General features: G+C 37.0%; 1 protein-coding gene across 1 annotated transcript in view; it reads left to right on the top strand.

Annotated features, from left to right (window-relative positions):
- Positions 1-27619, top strand: part of GNAI1 (G protein subunit alpha i1) — an 86997-nt gene that overhangs the window by 38208 nt on the left and 21170 nt on the right. Inside the window, exons 2-3 of the mRNA XM_077748498.1 lie at positions 17582-17624; positions 17726-17867. Coding sequence (XP_077604624.1) covers positions 17582-17624; positions 17726-17867 — 185 coding nt within the window. The remainder of the gene's footprint in view (positions 1-17581; positions 17625-17725; positions 17868-27619) is intronic.

Here is a 27619-nt window from a genome sequence, read left to right as displayed (position 1 = left end):
AAATTAAAAAAAAAAGCAGTTTTATTACCCCAAAAGAAAACTCATATCCTTTATCAATAATCTTCCATTTCCCCTGAACCCCACCCTACCCCCAGGTCTTAAGCAACCACTAATCTACTTTTTGTCTCTAGATTTGACATTTTTGAACATCTCATGTAAATGGAATCATGTAATATGTTGTTTCTGTGTTTTGAGCCCTTTCACTCAGAATAATGTTTATAAGGTTCATCCATGTTGTAACCTCTATCAGTACTTCATTTCTTTTTATGGTGGAGTAATACCCATTGTTTGCGTATATGGATATGTCACATTTTGTTTATTTGTTCATCAGTTGATGGTAATACTAAGAGTAATGATAATGATACTAAGAATAATGGTGCTAGGGGGCGCCTGAGTGGCTTAGTCAGTTAAGGGTCCAATTCTTGATTTTGGCTTAAGTCATGATCTCACTCGCTCTTAGGAGATCCCCCACCTTGGGCTCCGCTCTGGGTGAAGAGCCTGCTTAAAATTCTTCCTCTCTTTCTCTCTCTCTCCTCATCTGCTCTTTCTTTAAAAAAAAAAAAAAAAGAAGAAGAAGAAGAAGAATGCTGCTATGAACATTTAAGTACAGATTTTTGTGGGTTTATGTTTCATTTCTCTTGGGTATATATTTAGGGATAGAAATGTTGGATCTAATGACAACTCTTTGTTTCACGTTTTGAAGAACTGTCGAGTATTTTCCAACGTGGCTGTCCCATTTTATATTCCCACCACTAGCATATAAGAGTTATTTCTCTACATCTTCCCCAGCACTCGTTAGGATCTTAACTTTTTGATTCTAGCCATTCTAGTGAGATGTAGCATTTTATTGTGATCTTGATTTGCATTTTCCAGATGACTGTTGATACTGAGTAATTTTTCCACAGTTTTTAATTCTTCATACTTAAGTATACCAAGTCCCAAACAAAAGCCCTAACCTGGTATTTAGATCCCCTAGTGAGGATGAAACAAGGGACATACCATATCTCATTCATTCGAAGATACATATTTTTCACATTTAACGCCATGGTATCAGTGCATCTTACACCAAGTGTTAATAGAGTTTAGTAGAAACAACTTGAAAAAAAAAATCCAGTTTTCATTAAAGAAGTTTACTGATCATGATTCTGTAGCCCTAGAGCAACTGGTTCAACTGAAAACTAAAATATTCTCAAGTTGGGATCAAATAATTTTTTTCTCTTACAGTTTTTCGGATAACACTTAAATAACTTACAGTGTTAAGCCTTTTTGCTTTTATAGACCTTTCTGATTAGCATTCCAGTGCTTGTGAACCTATTTTGTCATGTCAAAAGCAGTGATTGGGTGCATTATTTATCCTCATTTTTGAATAAAAAAATTGCCTGTTTCCTTGTAAAAAATTAATCTTGGGGATATTTATGCAAGAATTATTGCCTGCTTTCTTCTTTATAAGATTGAGGTCTCTGTGTGTCAGTGTGCATGAAGACGTGCAGGGATTTAGTTACAGCTGCCCCATCATTTATCATGGTTAGACTCGCTTTTGTTCGGGAGAGATAGCTGATGAGAAAAAGCAGCAGAGCCTTGTCTTTTATTGATCTCCATGGAACTTTGACCCTGTACAGTAACTGGGTATGGCCAGAATGTATGAACTCAACCGAGTCTTTTATTAATGTTGTTTATATGAAACCTATGTTTTAACACAACTGCATGAGTCAGGATGATACAAATAATTTTAATGATTTCAGCGATGTAATTCAGGGTTCTGTTGTGCCCCATTTCCTTCCTTCCTCCCTCCACTGCCTCCTTTAATTCTGATAAGAACACCTACCATGAGATTGGCCCTCTTAACAAAATATTAAGTGCACAATACAGTATTGTTAACTCTGTGGGAAATGTAGAGTACGTTGGCCTATTTCTTTTAAATTTATATCTGCTGTAAAGTGACATCTAGCAAAACTGTGTATATGGCTTCTATGATACAAAATGGGAGAATAACAGTTTTGACAGACGATGTTGTTTTATGGATTCTGGCATCAGATTATTAATAGATTATTGTACTGAGCCAAGTTTGCTTCTGTGATTTCTGTTATTGATCTTAATTCGGCCTTCTTGAGTGTCACACACTGTAACTTCTCTTTCTGCATGAGGGCTCCTCAGCTGTTTATCAGACATCTTTTCCCTGATGTTTTTCTTCTAACTTCTTTTGCCTTTCTTAGAATGAAGCAGTTCATACACCTGTATGCCACCTCTCTGGACATCATCCCATTTATCAGTGTCCTTTCTAGAGGAGTGGTTAAAAAGACTATTTCAGACATTAGTGGAGCAATGGAAAAGTAGAATAGGTTATAGTTCTTCTGTTTTGGAATTATATGTACTTGTACATATCTTATTTGTATTAACTTTTCTTTAACTTTCTACTGTCATTCTCTTTCTATTAATTTAGTTCTTCCAATGAATTATCAGATACATTGATTTGCTAAGATACATTTGTAGCAGGTGTTGATATTTTAAGTGAACTGTGTGTATTAATCATTTCCTCTAAGTAGCCTTTCCTTACTACACGGTTTGTAATGTTTCTGCCACTTACTTCTCCCCCTCACGAAACCAGGGACCACTGCTCTTATTTCCATTCACTCTGTCCTCAGTGTCTGGCATCGAGCCTTCCATATAGAGTGTCCTTCATATATGAGAGAAAATATTTTGATTGTTTATTTCCTTGACTGTCTACTTCTATTCTGGATATGACTTCCTAGAATCAGAACCTTTGTCGTACTTAACTTTGACTTGATTGTCTAATAGTGTTGTTGATACCAAGATAGGAGAATTCTGGTGGTGTGGATTAGATTATTTTGAAGATTTACAGGGCTAGAAACTAGTTGCAGGCATGTACAAGAGGAGAAACCAGAAGACACTTGGGTTCAAATCCTTTTGCCAAGAATGCCACAACAATACATTTGCATTAGGAGACTGAGGTAATTAAGTTGTGAACATGTTCATATGCATGAGGAAATTTCCTCTGCACTGATGGGATTAGAATTTATCTGTCAAAAACTACCTGTCTTGGGGTGCCTGGGTGGCTCAGTCAGTTGAGTGTCCGACTTTGGCTCAGGTCATGATCTCACGGTTCGTGGGTTTGAGCCCCGTGTCAGGCTCTGTGCTGACAGCCAGCTCAGAGCCTGGAGCCTGTCTTTGGATTCTGTGTCTCCCTCTCTGACCCTCCCCTTCTCGTGCTGTCTGTCTGTCTGTCTCTCTGAAATAAATAAATAAACTACCTGTCTTAAGAGGAAATTCTTTAAAAAAAGGTATGCAAACATACCTTGAGCATTTACTTTTAGTTAAAAATATGTAAGTATACTTTTATCCAGCAATCTTTTCATGTGGGATTGTATGAAAAACCCACAGCTAACATCATAGTGGTGAAAAATTGAGGGATTCACTGATTACAGTTCAGAGTTGTCTCTTTTGCATATCCGAAATGGACCCCTTATTTTCAGTTTGTTTCTTTCAGGTAAGAATTTAAAGATAACCTACAAAGGAATCTGAGTGAAGAATTCTACTAGATTTAAAAAATGTTTTCCTCTCTGTATATAACAGTGTCTCACACTTCCCTAATTTAATAGCCTTGATTAGAGCTTCCTTTCTTGGGTCCTTCTGAGGCATCCAATTTAGTTTTCAGAAGGAAACCAAAACAAAGAAAAACAACCCAAACCCAGCTTCTATTTTGTATATGTTGATTGACATAGTATTTAATTTTTTTTAATGTTATTTTTTAAAATTTATTCCTGAGAGAGAGAGAGAGAGGCAGCGTGAGTAGGGGAGGGTCAGAGAGAGAGGGAGATACAGAATTGGAAGCAGGCTCCAGGCTCTGAGCCCGACGCGGGGCTCGAACCCACAAACCGTGAGATCATGACCTGAGCCGAAGTCGGAGGCCTAACCAACTGAGCCACCCAGGCACCCCGGTATTTAATTTTTTTTAACTTTTTCTCGTTATTTATTTTGAGAGAGAGAAAACGAGCAGATGAAAGGCAGAGACTGAGGGAGACACAGAATCTGAAGCAGGCTCCAGGCTCTGAGCTGTCAGCACAGAGCCCAACATGGGGCTCGAACACACAAACTGTGAGATCATGACCTGAGCTGAAGTCGGATGCTTAACTGACTGAGCCACCCAGGCGGCCCCATAATGTTTAGTTGTTAAAGGTTTCTTAAAAGATAAACAGAGTAAAGGAAAGAAAAGTATAGGTTTAAGGAGCACAGCACGCAGAGACGACTTGTTATCCTCCAGTGTCCACTGTCCCTCAGTATTTATTTTCTAGGCAAATAGCTACACACCTAGTGACTGGGAGCCAAGTTAGGCCAGGAGGCTAGGTTCTGCTTCTGGTGACGTGAGTGGAAATGATGGTTAGACACTTAAAAGGAGAAAACATTTCCTCCACTTCCTTACTTATTCTCCCTCCCACTGTCTGCAAGGTTCATGTATAGGTGGAATCACAAACAGATACCTGCACTTGAGTTGCAAGCCATAATGGGAAGATGGCAGAGCAATAAGGTAAAAGGCACTTGGGTCCTTAACAGTGTCACACTGATCTTGAGCTCCAGACTGCTTACTTGTACTACTGTGTGAAAGAGAGGTGGCATTCTTTCTCTTGTTTAAATCATTTCTTTTGCCTGAACCAGAATTTTGTTGAAAACTTTAAGCTACATGTTACATGCCAAAAGCATGGTGTCACATAGAGATGATTTGCCTATTTTATTTTTTCATAATGATAAGTGTACTATTCTTCAATCCCCATCTCCTTTATCCTCCATCACCCCCCCTCCCCCCCAATGTCCTTTGGTAACTATCAGTTTGTTCGCTGTAGTTAAGAGCCTGTTCCTTGGTTTGGTGTGTGTGTGTGTCTTTCTTTGCTCATTTCTTTTGTTTCTTAAATTCCACATATGAATGAAATCATATGGTATTTGTCTTTCTTCCACTGATTTATTTCACTTAGTATTATATTCTCTAGCTCCATCCATGATGTTGCTGATAGCAAGATTTCATTCTTCTCTATGGCCGAATAATACTGCATCCCACCCCACCCCACCACTTCTTTATCCATTCATCTATTCTTGGACATTTGGGTTGCTGCAAATTTGGTTATTGTAAATAATGCTGCAAGTAAACATAGGGGTGCATGTATACTTTTGAATTGGTGTTTTTGTATTTTTTTGTATAAATACCTTGTAGTGTGAAATACCTAGTAGTGTGTTTCATGGATAATAGATAGGGTAGTTCTATTTTTATTTTCTGAGGGAATCTCCATACTGTTTTCTACAGTGGCTGTACCAGTTTACATTCCCACCAACTGTGCACAAATTTCCCTTGTTATTCATATCCACACCCCACTTGTTGTTTTTCTTTTTATTTTGGCCATTCTGACACATGTGAGGTGATATCTCATGGTAGTTTTGATTTGCATTTCTGTGATGATGATTGATATGGAGCATCTTGATGTGGTCTGTTGGCTGTCTGGATGTCGTCTTTGAAGAAATATCTGTTCATGTCTTCTGCCCATTTTCTAGTTGGATTGCTAGTTTTCTGGGTATTGAGTTGTGTAAGTTCTTTATATATTTTGGATACTAACTCTTTACCATCAAATGTGTTATTTGCAAATATCTCCTCAGTAGATTACCTTTTGGTTTAGTTGCTAGTTTTCTTTGCTGTGTAGAAACTTTATCTTGGTGTAGTCCTAGCAGTTTATTTTGCTTTCATTTCCCTTGCCTTAGGAGACCTATGTAGAAAAATGTTGTATGGCCTATGTCACAAATTAATATCTGTGCCATCTTCACTGTCTTCAAGGGTTTTTAGGTTTTCAGGTCTCACACTTAGGTCTTCAGTCCATTTTGAATTTATTTTTGTGTATGGTGAAACAAAGTAGTTTAGTTTCATTCTTTTGCCATGGTTGTTCAATTTTCCCAATACCATTTGATGAAGATATCATCTTTTTCCCATTGTTTCCCATTCATTCTCCTTTGTTGAAGATTAATTGACCATATAACTGTGGTGGGTTTTTCTGTTCTATTTCCATTCCACCAAAAGCATGGTGTCACAGAAATGACTTCATCTGAGCTGGTGAAAATAGAAAAGTAGAATGATAGTATATGGATTGGATTACTTTCTAGAGGAAAATTTTTAAAGTGGTGAGAGAATGATGTTAGATCACATCACGTGTGTAACACATGCTCTTCTGAGTCCCTTTTGATAATTTCTCAGAGCAGACCGTGGAGATGTTTGGGATACCATTTTTGTTTTAGCTTAAGTCTAAAATCAACCTGCCTCCTGCTAAATCCCTACCTGCTGATTCGTAGAGAAAATTACAAAACTGTTCAATGTTGCTTAAGCCTTAGTCCAATTCGATTATTTAAACAGCCCTTTTTTTTTATTGAAGTTATTAATATACAGTGTTAAATTAGCTTGAGATGTATAACATTGATTTGACAATTCTATACATTACTCAGTGCTCATCACAAAAGTGTGGACCCCATCTGTCATCATACAATGTTCTAGTATGCCAGAACTTTTGTACTTTTCATTTCTTATGCTGTACTTTTCATTTCCACGACTTACTAATTCAGTAACTGGAAGTTTATACTGCTTAATCCCCTTCACCTGTTTTGTCCATCACTCCCTGCCGCCCCATACAAATACAGACACCTCTTCTAGAAACCACCAGTTTGTTCTTGTATTTATGAGTCTGTTTGTTTTTGTTGTTTGTTTTGTTTCTTAGGTTTCACATATAAGTGAAATTGTACGGTATTTGTCTTTCTCTGTCTTATTTCACTTAGCATAAACTCTCTAGGTACATTCATGTTGGCGGATGGCAAGATTTCATTCTTTTTTATGACTGAGTAAACAGTCCCTATAGTTTTCAGATGAAAATGTTTTATCACTTGCCATCCTCCCTTCCTGGCTGATACCCATAATTGGTGCAGGGATCAGTGTGTGAGTGGGAAGAAAGGGCAGAGTAACAACTTATTGTAACAGGGACCAAGTAGTCCCTTAGATGTACTGTGTTCTGCCTCTTCTAGTCATGAACATGATGGCTCTTACCTAGATGGTCCTGGCATCACAGTCCAAGTGTCTGGTGCCATCATTGATGGCTTGCATAGAGCCTGCCTGCTTGAGCTGTCTCTCACTGTGGGCCTCATAATCTCTCACCTGAGTCTGTGTAGGGCTGTAGTCATCCTACCTGCCCTGATGGGCCATGTGGTAGACCCGGTGTTTGTCAATGTAGTTTTCACATTTCCTGAAAATTGGAAGTACCTTGGTTGGAAAGGCACAGCCTCAGATGCTCCCCCACCTAAACATAGTGTGGGCCTTCTTAGTGTCCATGTTGAGAAAGGGCTCCATTTAGGATAAAGTAGGGGGAGGTAGGGATGATCATGAAAGTTTTGATAGGAAATATAATTTGCTGTGATTAGAATGTGAGACTTATATGCATGAGTGATGATACAGGGATGTGGGTTGAAGAAAATGAGATTTTAAAAGATAATTTTATTCATATTTAATCATGAGAGATATGACCCAAGGTTTTTCTAAGTAAAGTGCATAACTCTGAGTCAGTGTTATTATGTACAACATAAAAATGTAGAAATTAACAGAAGTATTTGCATAATAAAATTGCCTTACTTGGATATAAACTTTTCGATATATTTCTTTTAATGTAATTTTTTGCATGAATATATATTTACAACTTAAGAATACTATATATGTTTGTTTTCCTCTACAAGTTGTCTTTTTTTTTTTTTTGGTCAGTTAAAGCTAATTTATTATGCATTAAACCTGTACTTTGCTACTTATTAATTATTGATTGCTTTCCCTATTCAGTACTTTGCCTTTCCACTTTATTGTGATTTAAAAAAAAAATGTTCATAGGTTTGGGGACTTCTTTGTTCCTATGTCTATATGTTTATATATTTGCTTATATATTTAAGCTAGACAACTTTAAAAACACTTATCAGCATAGTGGTACCTAGGTAGAGCAGTTGGTTGAGTGTCCAACTCTTGATTTCAGCTCAGATAATGATCCCAGGGTCATGGGATTGAACCCCATGTGATGCTCTGTGCTGAGCGTGGAACCTGGTTGAGATTTTTCTCTCCCCAGCTCATGTGCTCTCTCTCTAAAATTAACTAACTAACTAAATAAGTAAACAGCCTATAGAGGGGACCCAAGTTTCTGCCTTCTCATTGCCCCAGCATCTCCTGGGCATTGTCTTAATGTATTGGCTTAGAAGAAGAGTATAGGCACACCTAATGTCTGGCTTATACAAAGGACAAGGGGAGAGAGTCCAAGTTTGCATTTCTTCTTTTCCACAAATCATTTGCTTTGATGAGCAATGTGGGATGTGGTTTACACCTAGTAGCAAGTGAGGGTGGAAAATACAGTCTTTAGCTGCCATGTTCCTGCCACTACTCCTATTAACAATAGGTGAGAACCTGTTTTAATGATCAATCACAGGCTCCCACCATACTTTTCCTTTATTTTTTCCAGTCTCTAACAGAATTCTCCCTTTCCACAGTTCATGGAAATGCTGTTATGTTTTCTAATATTTTCTTCATGGTGTATTTCCTGCCTGCCTGCCTGCCTGCCTGAGAATATGTATATTGCACTCTTGCCATGCGCTAAATGTAGGAGAAAGCTTGGAGGATATCATGGGGAAAAACACCAAAGCTCTCTTTTTTTCATAGCTTATGATTCAGTACACGAGAAAGACATTAAACCAGCAATTCTAGGAGTGACCCATGGACCCTAGGGGTCTCTGAGACCATTTTCATAATCATACTAAGGTGTTGTTTGCCTTTTTAATTGTGTTGTCATTTGTTATTACAGAACCAAAATAATAATAGGTCAAAATACTGAATCATGTCAATAGCACTAAATTGTACTAATAATCATGATATCCTTCACTACTGTGCACTTATGATAAAAAATGCTCAAGTTGTAAAAATCATTATTAAATCTTAACCATTAGGTAGACACCTCTTCAATATGCTGTGTAACCAAATATGAAGTATACCCAAAGTACTCTGCCATATTCCAAACCACATTGGTTACCTTGAGGATAAAAAGTTGTATGATTAAGTTGTAAACTGAACTAGTTGCTCTTTTCCTGGAATACCATTTATACTTGAAAGAAATTGTGGTTAGTCCTACTTGGGAATTTGGCAGAGTTAGTCTGTGATTTCAAAGAAAACAGCTAACAGTGTTTGTTGCCAATAATAAAATTAGAGTTTTTAAGCAAAAAATATTTTTTTGAAATTTAAAAACCGTATCTGGATATAGCACTGAGAGATACCAAGCTCTCCCAAGAGTTAAAGTCTTTTCTGATGATTATGGGTAATATTAAAAAGATGATTAAATATATAAATATGATATAGATAATATATATTCTTGTTATGTTATTATTTGGTATTGAAAATATATCAATATTCAATTCTGCACAGCTCAGTGAACTAATTTTCAAATCAGACATGGATAAAATATCCATCCAAGTACAAGATAGACAAATGATATCAAAGTCTGAAAAGTTCATAGAAATGCATTATAACCAGTCTTTAAACTGCCCTTTTTATTTATTTATTTTTAAACGTATTTTTAATATTTTATTATTTTTGAGAGAGAAAGAGCATGAGCAGGGTAGGGACAGAGAGAGAGACACACACACACACACACAGAATCTGAAGCAGGCTCCAGGCTCCAAGCTGTCAGCTCAGAGCCTGATGCAGGGCTCGAACCCACGAATGGTGAGATCATGACCTGAGTCGAAGTCAGACCCTTAACCAACCAAGCCACCCAGGCACCCCAAAGCTACTCTTTATTTTTAATTTTGGTATAGATTAAAGAAGGCTCTCCATAATTATCTGTGAGTGCTGTTAAATTGCTCTTCCCTTTTCTAATAATTACATAATTATGTGAAAATAGTTTTTAATATACTTCAACCAGAGTAGTAAGTGATTGCACTATATTAAATGCAGAGGATTGAGAATCCAGCTGCCTTTTAATAAGCTATTTGCAGAAATGTAAAGCAATATTATTTATCTCTCTTTGGAATAGGAGAGAGCTAGTCAACAACTAAATGACTACAATTGCTCTGATCACTAATCCAGAAAAAAAAAAAAGGAGGTGACCTTTCTTCTACCTCACTGGTTCTTCATCTTTAGCTTCCGTCAGAATCACTTGGCGGGTTTGTTAAAACACAGATGGTTGGGCCCACTCCCAGAGTGTCTGATTCAGTAAGTTCTGGGTGGTTCCTAGGAATGTACATTTCTTAAGTGTTGCTGATACTTTTGGTCCTGAAATTATACTTTGAGAACTACTGTTTTCTTCCTTTGGGTTTAATGGACAAACCTATTTGAGTTGCCATTTGTGGGAAGAAAAAAAACTTAAGTTTATTCATTTTGAAAGTGTGTGTGCAAGTGAGGGAGGAGCAGAGAGAAAGGGAGAGAGAGAATCTCAAGCAGGCTTCATGCTGACGCAGGACTCAGTCTCATGACCTTGCGATCATGACCTGAGCCAAGATCAAGAGTCAGATACTCAACCGACTGAACCACCTAGGTACCCCAAAAGATTAGAGATTTTAAAAGTTAAGTAGTACAGATGTAGAAACAATGACTGGAAGTGTTTGTAGTTGCTGGAATTTGGGAGGTAATTAAAAATTAAATAATAGCATGTCAAGAACTCTTCAGTATTTGAGGTCTTACCTTACTTACAAGCTAATACATTAGCTTACTGCAGTTTTATGCTAATGTCTGTCTTCAGAAGACAGGAGTTTCCTGGTTCAGAGACAAAAAGGACTTCATTACAACAATTCTGGTTGCCAGATGATCAGTATTTATGTCCATTTACCAAACCCTAATTCCTTAAGAGCAACATGCAGAGATCCAGCTGATGACTGCACAAGCATTGGGATATGTTGGGGTAGAGCAGACCTGAACTTACAAGATCTCTTACTGGGCTGTCAGGAAAAAGCTTCCTGTGCCGCCCACAATTCTCTCCTTTTGTCCTGTGTTTCTACAGTAGTCTTGATTGTGCAGTCATTCTTGCTCAGTGTAGTAGTATGGGACCTGTTTCAGGCATGAATGGCTTTGGGATTAGTTTTATGGAGAGTTAACATTGAGAAGGTACCAGGGGCACCTGGACAGTGCAGTTAGTTAAACATCCGACTTCAGCTCAGGTCATGATTTCGCAGTTCATTTGTTTGTGCCCTGCATCAGGCTCTCTGCTGACTGCTAAGAGGCTGAAGCCTGCTTCAGATCTGTCTGTCTCTTTCTTTCAAAAATAAAACATTAAAAATTTTTTAAAAATTGAGAAAGTTGGTCATTTGGGGGATCTGGATTCTGGTGTTTACAGTCATTATCAAATTATTATTATATCCTAGAATGCCGGATATATCCCATAAATATGTATTTATTTATTTAAATAAATTTAGTGCTTCTTATAGCTAAATTAGATTTTTAGGTTATGATCTCTGTTGAGGAATAATAACTAGAAACAAAATCTTCTCCCAACCCAGACATCCTCCTTACAAAAATAGCAGAGAAGGAAAACACTTTTATTTTTAAATAAGCATTTAACCAGCGTGTGGTGTACATTAGAGGCAAGCCACTAAGAGATTGCAAAGATGGAAAGAAATCTCATCCCATATATAGCTAAATGGGTAAAATTTAACTACATACATGTTTTCAAGTTAGAATTAACTAGTTCGTAAGTAAGAGGCTTGACACCTTATGCACATAGTTCATTTAACTTTGTTAGTTGGGTAGACCATTTGTGTTAGCTAATTGGCCTTACCAAAAGGAGAAACATGTCTCACATCTTTGTGATAGGAGGTAGCTATGCATCTTTGAGCAAGGCACCCACCCAGGTTAGGCTCCTATCCCTCCACAGGAAAATGGAAGATAGTGTTGCTGTCTCTCTTGAGAAAGACATCCTAGGTCATAAAGCTGACCAAAACAAGGTCTATTTGTTTTTCTTTTTTTAAATTTTTTAATTTAATTTTTTTTTTTCTTTTTGAGAGAGAGAGAGACAAAGCATGAGTGGGGCAGTGTCAAAGAAAGATGGAGACACAGAATCCAGAGTAGGTTCTAGGCTCCAAGCTGTCAGCACAGAGCCTGACGTGGGACTTGAACCCACAGCCTGTGAAATCATGACCTGAGCCGAAGTTGGACACTTAACCTACTGAGCACCCAGGCTCCCTGGCCTATTTGTTTTTTTAAAGTATGTGTGGGTGTGTGGGTATGTGATGCATTTCAAATGTGTGATACATTTGAAAGAAAGAAAAAGTATTTACAGTTATAATTTTTCTAAAGTAAATGCTCTAAGGATAAGGAGGGGACCGTAATTTCTCCCTGTACTTTCAGAGGGTTTAATAAAGCCTCATATTTTTTATTTTTATTTTATTTTATTTATTATTTTTTTAATTTTAGAGCATGCAAGTGGGAGAGGGGTGGGCAGAGGGAGGGAGAGATGCTCAACTGACTAGGTCACCCATGTGCCGCAAGACCTCATATTTTTAATTTATATTTTCCCTTAAACTTTATTTGCTTCTTTCTTTAATATAAGGATCTTGAGCTTGTTGATCATATTGTAACACTATGATAAACAAAAGACTTCAAATGCAACTTGTAATTTTGTTTTAATTCCATTTAAACTAAACTGTAATGTAGTTTTATTCAGTGTAAAAATTTGAATTTCTTAAATTCTGCATAAAATTAGGATTTCTTAAAAGTGGAATGGTGATGTCAGGAATTCAGAATAAAATAACTAAATCACCATTTTAATAGCTGAATAGCATGTGATGTTGGGCAGCTGAAACCAAGAAATAATTGTTATAAATGTGACCCCGAGCAGAGAATTGGACAAAGAATCTTCTTGGAGTGGGGGAAAGAGTGTTTGGAAGAGCTCAGAGGTTCTATGTCTTTAAACTACTAGCAGTTAAGGGGCGCCTGGGTGGCTTAGTCGGTTAAGNCTCTCTCTCCTAGAAATAAATAAAATATTAAAAAAAAAAGTTTAAACTACTAGCAGTTAAAACTTTAGATTTACTGTACTGCCTTTCAACAAAATCAGGCAGATACTATTTGATTACTATTTTATAATGGTAAATTATGTAATTCTAGTGAAATAATTAGAATCTAGCCAAGGGTTACTTTACTTAGATCTTGATTTGGTTTTTGGTTCCCTCCTCCTGCTTGTCCTAAGGAATGTGTTTCCTTTCCCAAATCTCAGTGTTAATAGGTGGCTGTGCACACGTGACCCCAAAGTGCAATGAGTTTCAGTGTTACTGTGGTGGTGCTCTTAGCTCTGCTACCGTATGTATGGTGTGTTATCAGGTGCTGAGCTCCATTTCATACACCTGCTGAGCTTAATGTCTGCTCTCAGAGATGTAATTTTCTTTCTTTCTTTTTTTTTTAAATTTATTTCTGAGAGAGAGAGACAGCGTGAGCAGGTGAGGGTCAGAGAGAGAGGGAGACACAGAATCTGAAGCAGGCTCCAAGCTCTGAGCTAGTTGTCAGCACAGAGCCCGACGTGGGGCTCGAACCCACGAACCGTGAGATCATGACCTGAGCCCAAACCAAGAATCAGATGCTTAACCAACTAAGCCACCTATGCGTCCCACAGATGAAATTTTCCATTAGCCACAAGCCTGAGGGACACTCTTAGTGGTCCCAACTTTGACTTTGTAACTCTTGGCTTACTGGCGTACCATGATCATATTGAACACCTCTATGGCCCGTTGGAAGTTAAAATCTCCCTGCCTAGAACTCTGAAGTTTCTCATTTCACAGTGACCAGCTTGTTCACAGTTACTTTGGAATGTCCCTTAGTCACCTTGACTGGCTTGGCCTTGTGACCGCAATGGTCACACACTTTGATCTTTCCATACATGTTGTATATTCCTTGTTTCTCTTTGAAAGTGTTATGCCCAGATCGTGAGCTCCCCAAAATCCCAAGACCACCAAGGAGTCCGAGTTACGTATGCAAAGGCAAAGGGTTTTATTACAGGCTCGAGCTCGGGCTCACAGACTTCACCAGTGCCGTGGATCCGTGCTGAGAGCCCTGAACAAGGGCAGAGTAGGGTTTTTATGGGGTTTGTGATGGGGGAGTTACAGAAGTTGTGACATGGGAACAGTGATCCAGTCATAATTATACAACATCATTGACAGCTGGTTTGACCATACACATTGTCTAGAGTATTCGTTACTTTTGGCGGGATCCAATTACAATATTTAGAGTACCTTTAAATTCAGCCAATCACAGAGCGAGCCTAGGGTCTTACTCAGCGACTAACTTTAACATTTGGTAACAGGGTCCTATCTATAGTTTCTATCTCCAGGCCTCTCCCTTAACAATGTGGAGGGTGGTCGCTGGCCTTTCCTGATTGGGTGTTGCAGGGGTGGTTACTCCTGCCTTGGGCAATGTGTAACTTACCTGATAGTTTCGGGGAAGCTGAAATTTAGGCCTTCTAGTTTAGAGGGGAAACTTAAAGCGTGTCATGGAGTCAATTCTGTTTAGACATTTAGACTTGTGTCTTTACAAAAGAAGGGTGTTCCCAGCCATTTTTAATCAGCCTTTGGATTTAAGGGAAAAAACAATAGCTGCCTAGTTGAGTATTGCTAGGAAAATTGACCCTTTCTTCCTTTCCCCTTCCCCTCCACTACCTCCGAGATTTTTTTTTCTTTTTGCGATATTGCTTCTTGTCTCTCAAACACTATTTTGCTGAGATTTGTAGAGAACAACCTTTAACTCTTTACCGCGTGCTGTGTGGGAAGAATACCAGTATTTAAAATGTTGGAACCCTAACCAGGCAGCATTTCTGATTTTCCTATCTGGAGTCTGTCTACATGGAAATGAGAACTGAAAACTACATAAACTGCTAGGCTTTGAAGGACTCTTTTCAGCATTTCTGCCTCTAGGATATTTACTCCTCAAAGAGCACCTTGTGATGAAGGAAGAAATTAAGCAGATACCCAATTAATAACACTCCTATCCTCAATCTTTAATGTTAAACAGATTTCAGGATATTTTGAACCACGAGTCATCGACCAGTATGCTCCTTGCAAAGTAAGCTAAGTGTCCTATGTTATCAATTATTTTAAGAGATATGAAATGAATTAGAACTTAAAGATAATGCTAGGAACATTTTTTTTTCTTGTTAAGATTATAAAATTTTCATGTTGACTGATAATTCTTTTTGTTTGTTTTACTATTTCTGATTTTACCCCACTTGGCTCTCAGACCTCATTGGCTTGTATAATGTGAGCCTTTCTCTGGGCCTTCCCCTTGTTGAGTTTGACTAAAAGAATGGTCTGTGGGTGGCTGTTCATCAAAGCTTGCTGTGCCAGTGGAATCACCACTTCTGTATGTTCACGGGGATCTGGAAGGTCTCATCTTCACAGCATGGCTGCTACTGACTCAGTTGGCAGTGCTCTGGAAACCCGGAGGGCCTTCTTGAAGATAGCCCTGCTGGAAACTGCCTAGGGTGTGTTAGGTGGGTGGATCTCTCTTGAATGAGGGAAATGTGTGAGCCATAATGCTTACAATGGTCCTTTTCACAGAGCCAAGCACACTGTTGTTGATTAATAAATAATGGGTTGTTTATCTTGGAATTGTTTTTATTGGCAGATGCCCTGAAAGATTCAAAGGCTGTCTGTAAATGAAGAATGCCCTCATGGTTTATTCAGCTCCTGTTTTTCTACTTAATGTGCTGGTATCTGGGGAAAATTTCTTAAGTATTAAATCACAAGTAAAACTTAAGCAGCTTCCCCCACCCACCGGATTTTCAAATAGGCCATTTAACTAGGATTCTGTTCTCAGGTGCCTCTGATGATTGGGGGGGGGGAGAGAAAGAGAGAAGGGGGAGGAGAGAGAGAGAGATATAGATGTGTGTGTGTGTGTAGCTGGAGGGGGATAGGAACGAAGAGAACAATGCCCAGAAGTTTGCCATCTAATTGTAACAGGCACAAATAGCTTACATAAATTCAAGTACATTTTGGGTTGATTGTGTGTCTAGCACAAGTTAGGGGGTGAGACTTCCAAGAAATATTCACCTAAATGTGTAGAGTGAGGGGCATCAGGGATCACAGGGGTAATGGGTCAGGAAAGATTCATAAAGGAGGTAAGTTTGTGGTTGATGGAGGATAGGGTGGCAAGAAGCAGCAGCGGAGATTAAATTTTGGCAGGGGAAACCGTATGTTTGAAGATCTGTGGTGCGATCACAGTAGGTGTTCTCGGAACCAGAAGTTGTTCAGTAATGCTGCATCAGAAAGCACTGTGGGAATGGCCGTAGGAAAATGGGGCCCAGATAATAAAAATCCTAGCTGAGCTTCTCAAACTGTGATAAATACCTCTACGACATGTAGCCCTGGCTAAAGACAACTTGAAGGCAAATGAAAGACTTGTCTTATCTTCCTTGTGTCCTTTGCTCAGAGATTCTCTAGCAGTCAGAAGGAGCCTGACAAATAATTGATATGATGTGATGCAAAGGTATCAGCTACTGTTAAGTGTGAAGGATAAAAGGGCTCTTTTAGGAAGCGTTCTTTCCTTAGTAATATTTTTATGTTATGGCAAAATGCTAGGAACCCAGATTGTGAGGAGACCTTGCGTACATGTAGAAGGTGAAGAAACATTTTGAAAATGGATTTATGACTCACGTGACAGGGAAGCTAGAAGAACGTGGGGGAGAGACATTTCTGTTCTACGTACCATGGGGTCTCCGGTGCCAGCACATTATGTGGGCTGTGTGTCAGAATTTTAATAATGGTGGTGGAACATGCATTGCATAGACATAACTGTTTTAATATATCATATTTTTAAATTATTTGTTATATGGCTTCTTGGCACCACTACCATCTACTTCATTTCTTTTTTTCTTTTTTCTTTTTTTTAATATTTTTTATTTATTTCTAGGAGAGAGAGAGAGACAGCGTGAACAGGGGAGGGTCAGAGAGAGAGGGAGTGACAGACTCTGAAATTGGCTCCAGGCTGTGAGCTGGCAGTCAGCACAGAGCCTGACGCAGGGCTCGAACCCACGAACAGTGAGATCATGACCTAAGCGAAAGTCGGACGCTTAACCGACTAAGCCATCCAGGCGCCCATTTTTCTTTTTCTTTTTTTTTTCTTTTTTAAAAATATTATTTATTTATTTCCATCTACTTCATTTCTATGAAGAAGAAAAGGTTAACGTTAGGATAACTGACCAGACAGAGTATCTTCCAAAAAGGAGCAAAATTTTGAATAAAACTAATTGATAGTGCTTAACTTTAAGTTATAGAAGATTGAATTTTTTATTGGTTTAATGAATACATACTAACAACAATAAAAACATTCTTTAGTTGAGTTCATTGAATTTAAGTATTATGAAGTAATATCAAATGGGACTTATTTTTGACAATATTTCTATGTTTGGAAACCGTTAAAGATTGTTTTGATATAAAATAAAATTCAGCTGTTAAGACACAAAGAAAGAGAAGGTGTATATGCATGCCTGTGTTGGTGGATTGGATATAACATAAGGATGAAGTTACAAATCCTGTATTTTACTTTTTTCAGGTGCTGGTGAATCTGGGAAAAGTACAATTGTGAAGCAAATGAAGTAAGTAGACTTAAAATATTAAATTCGTGTTTTATGTTTAAGTGTGCCCTTCCATCAAAGGAAGTAAGTGTTTTGTTTCGTTTTTCCTTTTGTCTCCTTAGAATTATCCATGAAGCTGGTTATTCAGAGGAGGAATGTAAACAGTACAAAGCGGTGGTCTACAGCAACACCATCCAGTCAATTATTGCTATCATTCGGGCCATGGGGAGGTTGAAGATAGACTTTGGTGACTCAGCTCGGGCGGTGAGTTGTTAAATTCATTAGAACAGGCCTGTTGGGAGTACAAAGAATAACTTGCATGATAATACCATAGTACATAACATAGATTTATCCACCATCTCAGGACCATTTTATAAAAAGGGTATAGAGACAGTAGTGCATGAAGTGAGTAAGAACCTTTACAAGCAATGACCTTGGAATACACAGGATCGTGTAATGTTTTTATAACTAGAATTCTTTCCTTATCCATTCCAGATGATTTTGACAACTCAATAACCATGCAATATTTTCTGTGTAACTTATGATACTGGGTATTCATGTGTCTCCATGAAGATTTTTAGTAGTTACTATGGAGTTTAATAAGCTGCCTGTGCTGACTCTCTTCACAATTTGTTTTCATAATTTGGAATGCTGATATAATCTAATTATTTGTATTTATCCCCAGCCTACAAAAACAATCTAATCTCATCTGGTGGAAACTGTATAAAATCTTGCCTGTCTTTGAATAGGAAAATATTGGCTGTTAGAAAACATGCATCAGAATTTCAGAGCTAAAGGGTTTGAGGACGTTAGGAGACATGCACGTTTCACCCCTTTATTTTATCAGTAAAGAAACTGGACCCCAAGACACGACAAGATAGGAAGATTGGTAACCAAGGCACTGGGCCGGCAACATTTCCTCCTTCGGCCTAATAACACATTTTGCATCTGATGGTGGCAACCCTTTTCTAAGCCTTAGGACACTTTATTTTTCTTCATTTCACTCTAGCCCAGTTTGCTTGCTTAATCTGTTTGAAGTTTTGTTATTTGTGTGTTTTTCTTTTAAACTGATTTGTTTTTAATAACTGATAATAAAACTTGACCTTCCCACAAAACTCTAATTGAAACTCTAGCTTAAATTTTAACTTTTTGTACAGAGTAGGTGTACTGTTACTACTGCTACTTTTTATAGTTCCTTGTATTTTCATGTATGTGTGTGCATGCGTATTCCATCACCCTCCTAATACATTACGTGAGGGTTTTTTGTATTGAGACTCTTTCTTTTTGTCTTCTTAGTGTCTGGTAGATGTTTTTTTAACGTTGAGGATCAGTTCATGCTTATCAGAAAAAATGAAAACAGTATTAGAAAATATATATTGGGGAAATCTAAAATAAATCTGGTATATTATTTACAAGTTACACTGACATTTCCTTGTAGGTTATTGGCCCTATTAGTTTACCAACCATCTCCTTTTAAACAAAAATTTAAAAACTTAGTGTAATGAACTAAAATCTTCTAGTAGATTTCAAGATTATTTTTAATACTAATTCATTACATTTTCCTGAATTCTTTTTCCTGGAACAAGATGTGATCATATCCAGACATTTATGCTTTATCTACTATTCATTTAATCATTTTTATCTTTAATTTATTCATTTATTATTGATTCAATTAACAAATGCTTTTGAAGCTCTTAGTTTTAAACGGTGGGATCCACCCTTAAAAGAGAAAGAATTGATAGATTGCACTTTACATCAATTCTGCTTATGGTGACTAAAATTGTTTATCATATCACATATATGGTATTCTATATTTAGATGTTCTATGTGATAATTTAGAGAGAAAGATTTTATAATCTCCATTTTAGGTGGTAATTGAAGAGTTAGTGCAAGCAGTTTTTTATGAGGTCTTTTTAATTCATGTTTTTATCAAGGATTCAGTGACGTGTCTGACTAGAAGTAGCTCTTTTGTCACTACAGACTTTTTTTTTTTTAAGTTTCCCTCCTTCCCTCCCTTCTTGAGTTCCGATGCTTTGAGAATCTACATGCGGGACTTCTTGTCTCCTCTTTGTTTCACTTAGTGCTAATTTGAGTCACTCTTAGACTATCTGGCTGTAGCCTAGTAACTGTTTCCCTCCTACCTTCAGACTCTTCCTTCTGTTTGCTTTAGCCATTGTTACTGACTCCTTCACACATATGTCTTCATGTTCTCACACTGGTTTTGATTGGTCTTGTGTTCTACCCTCACTTTAAAATATTTGGAGGCTTTTGGAATTTTGCTAAGAAATTTACAGGTGAATTAAACCTGTACATAAGGAAGGGACATTGGGGCTTGATACTGAAATGTGTAAGAGTTTTCTAGACAAAAACAAGAAAAAAGTGTTCTGTGAATAAGAAACAGTATATTCAAAGGCTAAATATATTTCTCTTTTTCAAGTACCAGTTCTTGGAAATATTATGCCTGAGTCAAAGGATAACCAGATACTTAGTTTTAATAGGAACCACAGATGTGCTTTCAGAAAGAAAGTGATGTGAATAATCTTTTCTAAGAACTGTGTATCGGTGTCTACCAGAGTCTCACCAACTTACATATTAACAACATTTTGATTTTTATGTCTCATGCCTAAAAAATATTGTTTTCCTTTTTTTTTCTTTTTTAGTTTTTATTTTCCTGATTGTTAGTGAGGTGGGAAATCTTTGTCTTTTAGTATTTCTTCTGTGAATTCCTCTGAGTATTCTTCACTCACTTCTGTTAAATGCTTATTCTTTTCACATTGATGTTCTTTAAATATGAGGCATATTAACCCTTCTTTAAATTTTGAAAATAATTTTGCTCAACAGTTTTCTTTTAATTTTTTGAAATAGTAACCTTGTTTTAGAGCTCTTAATTTTTTTTTTTTACACTCAACTCTGACTTCTCTGTATCTTATTAGAGAGATTTTCTCAAACTTAAAAGTATTTTTAAAAAATACTCCTTTTTTTTTTAGAACGTTTATAGTTTTATTTTTTAGACCTATCACTTCACCCACCTGGAAATGTTATTTGTGTCTGTTGGTAGGTGGGATCTAAGTATATTTTATAATCTGATCATCCCTTGCTTTACAGCCATTCCTCAGTGACTTGAGCTTGTAGACTCCATTTTTTTCCCCATCGATATATTCTTCTTTTTTTCCAACTCAGTCACTTATTAAATTACTCAGCCCTTATAAATGTCTTTAATTATAATAAGATGGAAATAATAACATCTACCTGGAAGGGTTGTGAGAAATAATGACCTAATGAACATCAAACTTTTATCACATGCCTTGTTCATAACAGATGCTCAGTAAATGTTTGTTCCTACAATTGTTGCCATTTATAATTATTATACTACTGTTACTCTAGTCAGAATCAACTTATTTTAGTTTCTGTTGCGTTGTAGGGTTAATAGGTATTTGGTAGGGTAAGAGCACTCATCCCATTGTTTTTTTGTTTGTTTTACCAAAATATGAAGTCAGTTTTGCATTTCTCTTCCACGTGAACTTGAGAATCAACTTACTGCCCCACATTGCTGTTGAAACAAAACAAAAACAGTGTGTTGGTATCTTGATTGGAATTACATCTTAATATGTAGGTTAATTTGATGAGAATTGACTAAAAAGATGTAAAACTTACAGAGATGTTGACTAATTTGCTGTGGCATGCTTAATATTTGGCAGTTATCGGATTTGCAAAGCAGATTACACATTAGTTATTTAAAATCAGAGGAAACAGAATTGTTTTCAGGAACTGCATAGAGCAATCAGATTGTGCCGACTGTCCTTTCAAAACTCTCTCAGAATGAGTGTACTTAATCTGTACATGATAAATTATTGTTTTTAATAATGGGAAGTTGGGGAAGCATTATGTAGGAGCCTATCAGTATGTCCCAGGCACTGCATCATTTAAAACAGTGCTGTTCAAAGTGTGGTTCATGAATCTGTGTATGTCTGCAAGCATGCACATGAGTACAGAAGTCAAGGAAAATAAATTAGATTTAATGCAATTGGCAGCATAATTTATATGTTAAATTTGATAGATTAAGAAAATGGGTTTGTATTTTATGTGATTTAAATTTTATTTTGAAATAGAGTGGAAATAAAAGAGAACAAAACATAGGGCGGTCCTTTGTCACAGGTAGTTTAAGAAGCACTTACTTGGACCGGGCACTTGGGTGGCCCAGTCAGGTAAGCATGTGACTTCAGCTCAGGTCATGATCTCACGGTTTGTGACTTCAAGCCCCATGTCGGGGGGGGGCTCTTGCTGACAGCTCGGCCTGGATTCTGCTACAGATTCTGGGTCTCCCTCTCTTTCTGCCCCTCCCCCACTCACAGTCTGTCTCTCTCAAAAATAAACATTTAAAATTTTAAAAATAAAACCTTACTTGGAATAATTTAAGATATTGATTTGAATTGAGTGAAAAGGCCCCCGTTTCTCCTCCAAGCCTCAGCATGCACCTATATAATGGCTACTTTTCTATTTTTCTTATTTCATAGTGTATTTCATTAGTTAGTTTCTGTGTGCCTAATTTCCAGATTGTGTTTGAGAAAGGTTATATCAGTTTACCTTCCTGTCCTGTTTCTTAGAGTGCCTTTTCTTAGCACTCTAGGTAGCCCAAATTTAGAAGTCTTAATATATTAAAAATACTGGCTAATTTATTAGTAAATCTTATCTCATTTTAATGTGTATTTTCAATTTTTAGTGTAATTGCAGTTTCCCATATCTTTACTAACATAGTTTTCTTTCTCTGTCAGTGGCCTGTTTTATGCCTTAGTCATTTACCACTTGGATTCTTCATGTTTTGATCATCTATTTGCTTTTTTGTATGCACCCAGTGTATGTCCACTAATATATCTTTGTCCACTAATATATCTTCCTCTGTTATTTCTTCCATTATGTTTCAATTTAGAAAATCTCTCCAAGATTTACTAAATATTCATGCTATTTTAAATGTTTTTTAGGGGAGTATATTTTAACATTATTTCATGGGTTCTTTAGTCACTCTGAAACTTCTTTGTGGTATGCATGGAGTTGAGATCTACCATATTTTTTTTCCTCTTCAGGTAGCTATCTAATTATCAAGTAGAGTTGTTTTTTTCTTAAATAACCATATCCTATCCTACTAATTTACCTTGCCACCTTTATCATGTAATAAGTTCCAATTTGATTTTTCTCTATTGATTTGCATTAATACCAGAATGTTCTACAGATTGTAGGCTTTTAATATCTGGTAATTTTTGCCCTCCTTCCCCCAGTATTCTTGGTCAAAATGTTCCTAAGTCATTTCTACTCGTCATTTTTCCAGAGGAATATTTGAATTAGTTTTGTATTCTGGCTTATGTTTGAGAACTAAGAGGTTGTTATAGGATTATATTATTTTTGATTCTGAGGAATATTGATTTTTGTGTATGGCAAAGTGGTATTCACCTTCCTTTGAAATGTAATATGTGCCTTGAGCACTGTATTTTTCTTTTTTCCACAATTCATGTATCAGCACATGTTTTTATAGCTCTTGACAACAAGTTTTATTGTTCATCCAAAAAAACTTTTAAGTACTTTTTATTTTATGAACTTGAAAATAAAAAATACACATAGTTCTAAGCTTCATAAATATATATATAAAGGCTATTTTTTGTGTCACATATTTATTGTGATCTCCTTTCTTGTTGGGAAGCTCATGTTCACTGCATTTTAGTCAGAAATTTTGCTGTCTGCAATTTAGTTAAAATTAACTCAGATTATTTTATTTTTAGCACCCCTCCCATCGTGTTAAGCAGTACTATAGGAAAAAAGAAAAATGACTTCTATTTCCTTGCCTCAGTCATTTTTACTTGGATTACATGTGTGTTTTGACAGAAAAAAAAAATGTTTAACATCTGTGTATTTCTTAAAGCAGTTCTTTAAATGTCTGGGATTGGTATCATGGGCCATGGAGTGGTGACACCCCTATTCTCAGGATTTCTTTAAAGGTGTACTACCTTTGTTTTTTATTCCCCCTTAAATAGTTTACTGTCAAGTTGGTTTCCATATAACACCCAGTGCTCATCCCCATAACTGCCCTCCTCCATGTCCATCACTCCCCTTCCCCTCTCCCCCACCGCCATCAGCCCTAAGTTTGTTCTCAGTATTCAAGAGTCTCTCATGGTTTGCCTCTCTCCCTCTCCCCAACTATTATTCCCCTTCTTCTCCTGCATTGTCCTGCATTAACTTCCTCCTAGTACACCTATATGTGCAAACATATGGTATCTGTCCTTCTCTGCGTGACTTATTTTGCTAGGCATAACACCCTCAAGTTCGTCCATGTTGCTACACATGGCCAGATTTCATTCTTTCTCATTGCTATGTAGTATTCCATTGTGTAGATAAACCACATCTTTTTGATCCATTCGTCCGTTGATGGACACTCAGGCTCTTTCCATGATTTGGCTATTGTGGAGAGTGCTGCTATGAACATTGGGGTACACGGGCCCCTACGCATCAGCACTCCTGTATCCCTTGGGTAAATTCCTAGCAGTGCTATTGCTGGGTCATAGGGGAGTTCTATTGTTAATTTTTTGAGGAACCTCCACACTGTTCTCCAGAGGGGTTGTACCAGCTTACATTCCCACCAACAGTGTAGGAGGGTGCCCGTGTCTCCACATCCTTGCCAGCATCTAGTCTCCTGATTTGCTCATTTTAGCCACTCTGAATGGCAAGAGGTGGTATCTCAGTGTGGTTTTGATTTGTATTTCCCTGATGAGGAGGGATGCTGAGCATCGTTTCATGTGTCTGTTGGCCATCTGGATGTCCTCTTTGGGGAAGTGTCTGTTCATGTCTTCTGCCAATTTCTTCACTGGATTATTTGTTTTTCGGGTGTGGAGTTTGATGAGTTCCTCATAGATATTGGATACTAGCCCTTTATCTCGTATGTCATTTGCAACTATCTTTTCCCATTCCATCAGTTGCCTATTAGTTTTATTGATTGTTTCCTTTGCCGTGCAGAAGCTTTTTATCTTCATAAGGCCCCAATAGTTCATTTTTGCTGTTCATTCCCTTGCCTTTGGGGATGTGTCAAGAAATTGCTGTGGTTGAGGTCAAGGAGGTTGTTTCCTGCTTTCTCTTTTAGGGTTTTGTTGGTTTCCTGTCTCCCATTCAGGTCCTTTATCCATTTTGAGTTTATTTTTGTGTATGGAGTGAGAAAATGATTTAGTTTCATTGTTCTGCATGTTGCTGTCAAGTTCTCCCAGCACCATCTGTTAAAGAGGCTGTCTTTTTTCCATTGGATGCTCTTCTCTGCTTTGTCAAAGATTAGTTGGCCATACATTTGTGGGTCCAATTCTGAGTTCTCTATTCTATTCCATTGGCTATGTGTCTGTTTTTGTGCCAATACCATACTGTCTTGATGATTATGGCTTTGTAGTAGAGGCTAAAGTCTGGGATGGTGATGCCTCCCAGTTTGGTTTTCTTCTTCAATATTACTTTGGCTATTCAGGGTCTTTTGTGGTTCCATACAAATTTTAGGATAGTTTGTTCTAGTTTTGAGAAGAATGCTGGTGCAATTTTGATTGGGATTGCATTGAATGTGTAGATTGCTTTGGGTAGTAATGACATTTTAACTATATTTATTCTTCCTATCCATGAGCATGGAATGTTTTTCCATTTCTTTGTGTCTTCTTCAATTTCCTTCATAAGTTTTCTATAGTTTTCATCACACACATCTCCTATATCTTTGATTAGGTTTATTCCTAGGTATTTTATGGTTTTTTGTGCAGTTGTGAATGGGATCAGTTTCTTGATTTCTCTTTCTGTTGCTTCATTATTGGTAAAGGTGTACTAACTTTGATAAAAGCAGTATAGTGGTCTTAAATTTATAGGAGTGATTATATCCTATAGAAATTTGGCAGATTAAATATATGAGTATTTCTCATGTGGTATTCACTATTATTAACTAATGCTATAATGAAATAACTGAGTTAAGTCATTGGTACAAAAGATTTCCATACTTATATTATTTAGTCTCTATTAAAGAAGGGCTTTCTTAATCTCATTCATGAGTTCTGCCATAATAAAATGAATAATCACCTACGCTTTGTTTAAAAACTTAGTCTGTCCCCTTCCCCCTTTTTTTGGATGGCTTTGATTGTTAAAAGGTTCTTCTTATGGAATTGTAATCTGATATCTTTTACCCTAAGAATTCTCTTTTTTATGCTTTATATCTAAATACGAAGTCTACTCTTAACCTTTAATGATCCTTACTTAATATGTCAGAAGACAGCTGTCAAGGTCCCTCAGAATCTTCTCTTCCCGATTCCAAAAAGACTTCTGAATTCCCATAAAGTGGGTGATAGCTTCAAATGAAATATGCTGTCACGAAATAAATGCCACATGCCAAGTTCCCTGACCGTCAGTGGGTAAAGCAGCCCTATTCCATATCCCTTCACACAAAAGCATTGCATAACTCCTTCCTGAGTTCCCAGAGCACACGGTTCTCTAAAGAGGCACTTAACGTTCTCTCCCCTGTTTTATTTTCATTTAAGTCTTAGTAGCTTGAAAACATATTAAAGTGGCTACGTCCAAGGATTTTTCCTTGCTACTCACAAATAATTGCCTGGCAAATAACGTTTCTTTCAACACACACAAAAGAGTACCTGTGCTGACTAAACTACTCTTTAGTAATCCCAATCTTTTTTCTACCCTATGTCACATTGTTTTGGTACACCTGTGTTGAGCATTCTGAATGTTCTTAGGTAACATTATGTTACATACATTTTGAAAAGACTTCATTCCATGGCCAGGTAAGATCTTTGTTATCATTCTGTAGTTTTAACATTTATCTTGTCTTGGACAATGGCTACTTATTAATTGCTGACTGATATGTGTGATTGGGTGACCAATGAGTTGTGAAACTTCAAATGAGTTGCTTAACCACTCTGTACTCAGGGTCTTTTTATATGAAACAAAAATTTAGGTAGAATAATTTTCAAAGTACCTTCCTGTTTAAATCTATTACATTAAAGCTCATTGATGGATCTCTGAATGTCCTCCTAATGACATGGAAGTGAATATTCTAATTAGCTTTTCAGGGAAAAGAGACTATTTTACATTTTTGTGAAGAAGAGACATTTTTTAATATAACAGAGATTATAGTCTATAAATACACTGCCAAAGTTTCTCATGTCTTTTTCTTCAGGCTTCTTCCTAGAAAGTTTGAAGAGAATGTGATTTTACGACCCCTACCAGAAGGCATTAGTATTTTCTGTCAAGAAATTTTACTGAAATTGAATAAACATATCATAATGAAAACCCATTAAAAAAACTACCTTAGTGAAAAGTAGTTTGCTGAAATGGATGGAGAAAATTATGTTTGATGTTGTTTAATTAATAAAAATGACCAGATTTAGAAATTTCTCATATATAGGCAGTTATTTGGAAAAGTGAATAATTGTTTCCTGTAATTAGGTAAATGGTGCTAAGAATGAACTTGAACCATATTACATTGGGTTTTATTAAGGTTATTGTACATGTGTTACTTGCTTGCATGCATTTCTCTTGTGATTTACTAAAAAGGGAAACATGCTTGAATAATATGTTCCCATGCTGAGATACTTAATTATCTTTCAATATGGCTTCTGTCTGAAAAAAAGGTTCACATATTGGTAGCAGAATGAATTTTACTGACAGCTAAATACCTTTGCTGCCCTGTGTCACCAATTGCTTCTCTACTGTGTACCTTGTAACTTGTGCCATCACTTTGTAAACACTTAACTGTAATACTTTGGGGAAATGCCCCTTGTTTAGAAAAATTAGGGATTGTCCACTCACTTAATGTAAAGCTGCAAGTCTCAGGCTACAGAGAATCTCTGTGAAGACAGCAGTTACACATCTCCCGTATTTTTAGATTAACTATGTTCTTACCTGAAAACTAGAGTTAATACAGTTTTATACTGTTTTACTGTTATCCAGCAGTATAGCTACTGCCCACATATGGTTATTGAGTGTTAGAAATGTGTCTCATCTGT

Source organism: Crocuta crocuta, unplaced genomic scaffold (assembly GCF_008692635.1).
Source record: "Crocuta crocuta isolate KB4526 unplaced genomic scaffold, BGI_CrCroc_1.0 scaffold417, whole genome shotgun sequence".
NCBI classification, from domain to species: domain Eukaryota; kingdom Metazoa; phylum Chordata; class Mammalia; order Carnivora; family Hyaenidae; genus Crocuta; species Crocuta crocuta.
The sequence above is the reverse complement of the archived record's forward strand: the minus strand, read 5'-3'. Positions and strand labels throughout refer to the sequence as shown.